At 43.3% G+C, this 8,275-nt stretch overlaps 1 protein-coding gene across 1 annotated transcript; it reads right to left on the reverse strand.

Annotated features, from left to right (window-relative positions):
• Window positions 1-1,981: 1,981 nt before the first annotated feature.
• On the reverse strand, window positions 1,982-7,331 carry LOC117224036 (uncharacterized). Its single transcript, XM_076528505.1, has 3 exons — window positions 6,383-7,331; window positions 2,091-5,950; window positions 1,982-2,035 (listed from the first exon to the last, which is right to left on the reverse strand). Exons 1-3 carry the CDS (start codon window positions 7,329-7,331, stop codon window positions 1,982-1,984), a joined length of 4,863 nt encoding a protein of 1,620 aa, XP_076384620.1.
• Window positions 7,332-8,275: the final 944 nt, after the last annotated feature.

The raw sequence follows: 8,275 nt of genomic DNA on the forward strand, positions 1-8,275 counted from the left end.
AGCTTCGAATCCGTGCGAAACAAATGATTCAGCTTCAAATAATTCGATATAATTGATTTAGCTTCAAATGCAGACGTAACAAACGAGTTAGCTTCAAATCCAAGCGAAACACATGATTTAACTTCAAATCAATGCGATGCAGATGGATTAGCTTCAAATCCATGCGAAACAAATGATTTTTTTCAATTTCTTGCGATACAAGTGATATAGATTCGTATGCAGGCGAAACAATCGAGTTAGCTTCAAATCCAAGCGAAACACATGATTTAGCTTCAATTTCATGCGAAGCAGAAGGCTTAGCTTCAAATCCATGCGAAACGAATGGTTTAGCTTCAAATACTTGCGAATTTAAGTGATATAGCTTCTTAATGCAGGCGAAACAATCGAGTTAGCTTTAAATCAATGCGAAGTAGAAGGCTTATCTTCAAATCCATTCGAAACAAATGGTTCAGCTTCAAAAACTTGCGATATAAATGAAGTAGATTCAAATACAGTCAACACAAACGAGCTAGCTTCAAATCCAAGCGAAACACAAGATTTGATTTAGTTTCAAATCAATTCCTAGTAGAAGGATTAGTTTCAAATCCATGCAAAACAAATGGTTCAGCTTCAAATACTTGCGATATAAATGAAGTAGCTTCAAATACAGTCAACACAAACGAGCTAGCTTCAAATCCAAGCGAAACACAAGATTTATCTTCATATCAACGCGAAGTAGAAGTCTTAGCTTCAAATCCATGCGACACAACTGATGTAGCTTCGAATACTTGAGATATTATTGAAACAGCTTCAAATGCAGACGACACAATCGAGTTAGCATCAAATCCATGCAAAACGAATGATATTGCTTCAAATTCAAGCGAAACACATGATTTAGCTTCAAATCAATGTGAAGTAGAAGGCTTATCTTCAAATCCATGAGGAACGAAAGATTTAGCTTCAAATACTTGCGAATATAAGTGATATAGCTTCAAAGGCAGGCGATACAAACGAGTTAGATTCACATCCATGCCAAACACATGATTTAGCTTCAAATTCTTGCGAAACACAAAGTTCAGCTTCAAATTCATGCAAAACAAATGGTTTAGCTTCAAATACTTGTGTTTTTCCGCGTATTTGATATTCGCGGTTCCCTACAACTTTTCAAGTTGCTAGGGATACTAAGCTGAGTTTTTTTCTTTAACTTGGAATATATTTGAACATTCAACTTCACATCGATACAGAGTATAATTTTTAGAGAGTAGACTATTCTGTGTTCGGGTTGGTGGAAGAATGAATGTTGTGTGTTGTGTCTTCTCGGAGGTAAGTTCGGTGTGGGTGTGTTCTAAATTTGGGACAGTCGGATTTGTGGATTATTCATTTTTTGCGAGGAGTGAGGGAAACGGTCGCCCTGACTGATTGGAGTACAAAATTCGAAAGGTGACCGCCCCAAACTAAGGGTCACCCGCAGGTAGTGCTCGTGCCCTCGGGTGACGCCCGCGAAGTAACCCGAGTGTCCCAAGGATAAGCCGTAGCAAACAATGATCCGGAAAATGCCTCTTCTCGGTGGAACATGCATATCGTAAAAAACGGCTAGAATTGATATTTGGTGACCAACTGTGGGTCATAAAAGAAATACTTGAATAGAAGACGGAAATGGCTTTCAACGAAATTGTTTACTACGGGTGTTCTGGCATTTCGATTGCTTCGTCCAAAATATGCTATTTCCTAGGGCCTTAGGTCCCTGGGTTATCCACATCTGGCAATTTTCCGCTTCCCAAGGACGGACGTAGATGGTCAATAATGTTTGACTCGAGGACACCATTTTTCCTCGCTTGATTTATAAAGGTGCCGTCATACAACGGAACATTCTCCCCCCGTTGAGAGGGTACTGATCAAGATCGAGTTGACAGGTGTGTTTGATGGTGAGTGGTTGTTTATGTTTGTATGTCTGAATTTACTTGGCTAATATTAAGATATATATGATTGGGAACTTAAAATGCTACATTACAATGTTGGCGACGCTTGGTATGGAATAGAAGTTTTGCCTTATGACCTATAAGATTAACAATAGTGAAACCTTTTTCCTATTCACATATTTCATGTCCTACCATGGTTAAGTTGTTCTCTCGTGGTCGATCCTCCGAGTGACACAATAACGGTACAAGTTTTTTCACGCTCCGGTCGAACACGTTTGAGGCTATCCTGACAGTAGCTACGCGAACAATGCCGTCGGAGCCTGGGTGAGTTTTAATGATTCGTCCGAGAGGCCAGTGCATTGAGGGTACGTTGTCTTCTCTGAGCAGAACGATTGCACCTTCGATGATGGAATGTTGACCCCTGGTCCATTTATTGCGATTTGCCAATTGATTCAGATATTCACGATGCCAGCGCTTCCAGAAATGTTGTTTCAATTGTTGAACACGCTGCCATGCTGATAATCGATTTGCAGGGGTTCCTTGTAGATCGCGATCGCGCAAGCTCGTGAGTGCATCACCGATGAGAAAATGACCTGGAGTGAGTGCGAGGAGCTCGGAGGGATCTGAAGAAAGTGGAGTGAGGGGTCGAGAGTTGAGGATAGCTTCGACATCGATAATCAGTGTATTAAGCCCTTCAAATGTGAGTAACTCCGGGCCTACGACGCGTTTTAGATGATATTTAAAAGACTTTACCGCAGCTTCCCATAAGCCTCCAAAATGTGGAGCTTGTGGAGGAATAAAATGCCAATTGATGGCTCGTTCAATGAGGAAGGTATTGATTTTTTTGAGATGGTCGTCTGATCGTAAGAGTTCTCGGAGTTCTCGTAGTTCATTATTGGCTCCCTTGAAATTTGTACCGTTATCTGAATATAAGTTCACACAAAATCCCCTTCTTGCGATGAATCGACGTAATGCTCCAATGAATGCTTCGCTGGTTAGGTCACTGACTAGTTCAAGATGAATCGCTTTTATTGCGAGACAAACAAAGACTGCCACATAAACCTTGACTCGACCGCGGTTGCGGTGTTGTTTTTCTTTGATAAAAAAAGGTCCGCAGTAGTCGATTCCTACGTTTGTGAATGGACGCGATTCTGTCACTCGTGCTATTGGTAGATTACCCATAATATATTCCACGGATGGAGGACTTGCTCGCCGGCAACGTACACATCCATGAATGGTTCTCCATACCAGACTTCTACCGTCTATTGGCCAGTACGTTCGTCTTAGTGAATATAACGTGGTTTGTGCTCCCGCATGTAGAAGATTCTTGTGTTCATTCATTATGATGCAGGTGGTGATATGTGATTTTGGAAGGAGAATTGGATGTTTTTGCGAGTAGGTCAGAGTTGAGTTTTTGAGACGTCCTCCCACTCTCAGAAGTCCGTCTTGATCGAGAAATGGATTCAATTTGGCCAGTTTTCCGTGTAGATAGGGATCCGATTGACGACGAAGCGCCAGTATTTCTGTTTTGAAATATATTTCCTGGAGCATTCTGAGGATGGTAACCCTTGATTGGGATAGTTCAGAAACAGTCAGGCTTCCCTTAATGATTCGACCCGGCCTCCATCGCCGACAGAGTGCAATGACTCGCACTAATTTTGTCCATGATGAATACCGTTCGAGGATTTTCGCGTCTTTTGTGACAGGAATTGTTGCCATGCAAATTGCGATTTTTCGCTCCGGATCGTTAATGTGTAGAACTGTTTCCCAAGTAGGCCAGTGCGAGTGCTCTTGTTGGAGCCAAGATGGACCGTTCTGCCAAACGGATGATTGTAAAAAGTCTTTAATTGTTTGACCCCGCGACAACAAATCTGCAGGGTTGTCTGTAGAACTGACGTGGCGCCAATCTGTGATGGTTGTAGTTGATTGAATTTCAGACACTCTGTTAGCGACGAAGGTTTTTAAGGTGTGTGGTGAGGATCTCAACCAATGTAAAACTATCGTGGAATCTGTCCAATATACTGTGTGTTCGATCTGCAGGTCTAGTGCCTTCTTCACGGTGGTCATGAGCGATGCTAGCAACACCGACCCACATAATTCGAGTCGCGGAATGGATTTGCTCTTTAAAGGTGCGACTCTGGATTTTGCGACTAGAAGTTCCACGATTGTCTCCCCGTGATTGTTCTGAGATCGAATATACACGCAGGCCCCGTAGGCTCTTTCGCTAGCATCGCAGAACCCATGTAGTTCAATGTTGGATGCAGATTGAATGATGGTTTTTCGCCGGAATCTTGCCTGGTTGAGCAGAGGTAATTGAGAATAATATTGACTCCATTTATTGTGTATTGCCATGGGTAAGGATTCGTCCCAATCGATTCTTAAAGTCCAGAGCTCCTGAAGGATTAGTTTTGCCGTAATGATGACTGGTCCTAATAGGCCTAGAGGGTCATAAATTTTTGCAATTTCTGAACTAATAAAGCGTTTGGTGGCGCGGGGTGTGTGGAGAATGGGTCTAACAGTGTAGGTGATGGAGTCATCTGCCGAATTCCAGACTATCCCTAAAGTTTTGACGATTGATGATTCGCCTAAATGTAATTGTTGATTTATGTTTTCGTCGGATAGATCTTCGAGTAAACGTTTGTCGTTGGATGCCCATTGCCTGATGTGTAACCCTGCTGTGTTGAGTAATGATGTTAATTCCTTGCGCAATGAGATGGCTTCTTGGATCGTGGGGGTTCCAGTTATCAGATCGTCTACATAGAAATCTTGTTTTAAAACTTTGGACGCCTGGGGAAACCGGTGATGTTCATCGTCCGCTAATTGGGTTAAGCATCGTATGGCCAAATAGGGCGCTGCTGATAGTCCGAACGTGACGGTGTTCAGTTGGAACGTCTTAATGTTGTCGTTATGGTCTCGCCAGAGTACTTGTTGAAATTTCCTATCTTCTGGACGTATTAAAAATTGTCGGTACATCTTTTCGATGTCACGAGTGACAACGTATTGATGTGTGCGGAATCTCAGAAGAATATACAATAAATCATCTTGGATTTTGGGGCCAGTATGTAGTACGTCGTTGAGTGATAGACCCGTGCTTGAGGCAGCTGATCCGTCGAAAACGATGCGGAGCTTGGTGGTTTGGCTGGACATCTTGAGTACCCCGTAGTGTGCAAGGTAATAGCCTTCGTTGGGATCAGGGATCTCGGACATGTGGCCAAGATCCAGATATTCCTTAAAAATAGCTTTATACTGATTGTTTAACTCCGGATCTCGTTTTAACCTTCTTTCTAAGGATAGAAATCGTTTATAGGCTGCTGACTTCGATTCTCCGAGTTTTGGTTTGTCGTTGTTGAATGGAAGTGATACGACGTATCTTCCTTCCGCGTTTCGTGTGATCGTGTTTTTGAAATATTCCTCACATGCTGTTTCTGCTTCTGAGAAATGAGGTATTTGTGGACCGTCTTCAATTTCCCAAAAACGTGTGAGATCGAATTGGAGTGATGTGTGTGTGTGGCATGAAGCACTTCTTATTGGTTTGAATGTGGGTGCGCTCCCCCCGATTACCCAACCCAACATTGTTTTCTGGAGATATAGGTCTGGGTCATCGGGTTGTGAAAGATTGATCTGACCTACACTTAAAATGGATAATGCCGTGCCGGCCCCTAACAGCATGTCGATTGGTGCCGGGCGGTGGAACGTAGGATCTGCGAGTTCGATGTTTCTTGGGATGTTTAGGGTAGCGCGATCAATTGTATCGCCTGGAATTGCGGTTGCAATGTTGGGCACGACTAAAAAGGTGAGAGTTCGTTGATAGTTCTTGATTCTGGAACGGATGGTGGCCTTGACGATGTGTTTCGCTACAGTAGTGAGAGTATCGAGCGCGCCGACCGGAATAGAACAATGTTTTAGAGGTAAGGAGAGTTTCTTTGCAAGATCTTGTGTCATGAAATTTGTGGTCGAGCAGGTGTCGATTAAAGCCCGGCATGTCACTGGTTTATGTGTCTTACTGATAGCGTGGATGATTGCCGTAACCAAAAGGTCGTTTGATTGGGAGTCTACAATAAAAATGTTGTGAGTGTCCCTGTCCCTTGAGATCCCACGAGGAAATAGTCACCGATTGCACAAAGGTTGGTTTGGCTCAGTGATTTCTTCTTGTGGAGCTGTAGTTGATTTGGATGTGTGTGTGGTCGTAGTTGCGGAGGTGGAGGGTTTCTGATTCACCGTATCGTTTGGTTGATGTATAAGAGTGTGGTGACGTTGGTTGCAAATTCGGCATGTGAAAATCGAGCGGCATATGTTAGTGGTGTGGCCAGGTCGTAAACAATTGTGGCACAATGAATTTTTAGTAGCATTTTCTAATCGCGTAGTGGGGGAAGCTGAATTGAAGACTTCACAATCCCGAACCATGTGTGACCCGTTGCAGATTGGACATTGCGCAGGTTTGGCGGTGAAAAATGTCTGTGTCTTCGAGTAGTTTGCGTGGATACTTTTAGGAGATGTATTTACTGAGGGGTGACGAGTTCTGGAGATTAGATTGGTTCCGTTGACAACTATTGAACAGTTTGCTCGTTTTCGTAAGAATTTGATGAGGTGCGTGTATGATGGCATTTGCTTGTCTGGTAACGTGAGTTCCCATTGCAAAATTGTATCTGAATTGAGTTTTGATAGGATTGTTGATATAAGAAGTGTGTTCCAAGTTGCTACGGGTTCCCCGAGATTGTTTAATGCGCGTAGATGTTGATTCAAGGTGTCTAGTAAATCGTCGATTGCTTCGGGTGTGTCTTTTGCGAGCTTCGGAATCTCTCGAATCGCATCACAATGTCGTAAAAGGGTTTTGCGTGGACAGTCGAATTTTTCTTTCAGTATTTCAATGGCGGCAGGATAGTTCACATCGGTCGTTATTAACGATTTGATGCATGCGGCGGCCTTCCCGGTGAGGGTTGATCTTAGGTATTGCAATTTTTGCACTAAGGTGAGGTTTTCGTTGCGGTCGATCGTCGATGAAAACAGGTCGTAGAAGGATGACCAATTTTCAATGGTTCCGTCGAATGTCGGTAATCGCATCTCCGGTAATTTTACGGCTATGGGGGCTGATACGATAGATGCTGTTGACTCAGTAAGGTTGTTGCGCGTGTTGTTCCGTGACTCGTCTTGTTGAAGAATTCGTTTTGCACGAGCTACAACTGCGTAATAATCGCATTGGATCTCTGATCGTCGCGTTTCTTCCGATGAATCTAGCGTTTCTATTTCGAATTGTATATCATCGAACCGATTCCATGATTTAACAAGTCCATTGAGATGTTCTGTTATTAATAGTTTATCGCAGTGATCTGGATCTTGTGAATTGTCCAGAACTCTGGTAAGTGTTGTGATTTGACCGATAATGTTACCACGTTTGCGGCGTAACGTGCTGATTTGGATGTCTGCGGAAGCCATTGTAGGAAAACGGGACGCGATATGGGAATCGATGATGCTATGAATGAGCCTACCTTTGTGATGCGAAGAATTGAATGATTGGGTTTTGCTGATGTTCCTGTTTCCTTGTGGCTCTGAAGGCGGATGTGTACTAGGATTTCAGAGTTGCTAGCGTGGATCGGCCTGATACTGGTGGTGTTGTGATCCTATGAATGATCATCTGTTGGTTGTGTTGTCGATGTCTGTTGAATTCACAAACACTAAATCCGGCTCGAAGGACCAATGTTTTTCCGCGTATTTGATATTCGCGGTTCCCTACGACTTTTCAAGTTGCTAGGGATACTAAGCTGAGTTTTTTTTCTTTAACTTGGAATATATTTGAACATTCAAATTCACATCGATACAGAGTATAATTTTTAGAGAGTAGACTATTCCGTGTTCGGGTTGGTGGAAGAATGAATGTTGTGTGTTGTGTCTTCTCGGAGGTAAGTTCGGTGTGGGTGTGTTCTAAATTTGGGACAGTCGGATTTGTGGATTATTCATTTTTTGCGAGGAGTGAGGGAAACGGTCGCCCTGACTGATTGGAGTACAAAATTCGAAAGGTGACCGCCCCAAACTAAGGGTCACCCGCAGGTAGTGCTCGTGCCCTCGGGTGACGCCCGCGAAGTAACCCGAGTGTCCCAAGGATAAGCCGTAGCAAACAATGATCCGGAAAATGCCTCTTCTCGGTGGAACATGCATATCGTAAAAAACGGCTAGAATTGACATTTGGTGACCAACTGTGGGTCATAAAAGAAATACTTGAATAGAAGACGGAAATGGCTTTCAACGAAATTGTTTACTACGGGTGTTCTGGCATTTCGATTGCTTCGTCCAAAATATGCTATTTCCTAGGGCCTTCGGTCCCTGGGTTATCCACATCTGGCAATTTTCCGCTTCCCAGGGACGGACGTAGATGGTCAATA

This window comes from Megalopta genalis, unplaced genomic scaffold, assembly GCF_051020955.1.
Source record: "Megalopta genalis isolate 19385.01 unplaced genomic scaffold, iyMegGena1_principal scaffold1905, whole genome shotgun sequence".
Classification (NCBI taxonomy): Eukaryota; Metazoa; Arthropoda; class Insecta; order Hymenoptera; family Halictidae; genus Megalopta; species Megalopta genalis.

What these genes read in the sequence shown, in the direction of transcription:
- LOC117224036 (XM_076528505.1), bottom strand. Translation starts at nt 7,331, where the DNA reads ATGGCTTCCGCAGACATCCAAATCAGCACGTTACGCCGCAAACGTGGT. An exon ending in AGTAAATACATCTCCTAAAA is followed by an intron (nt 5,951 to 6,382) that starts GTATCCACGCAA and finishes TTTTTATTGTAG; the next exon opens with ACTCCCAATCAAACGACCTT. An exon ending in GAGAGAACAACTTAACCATG is followed by an intron (nt 2,036 to 2,090) that starts GTAGGACATGAA and finishes TTAATCTTATAG; the next exon opens with GTCATAAGGCAAAACTTCTA.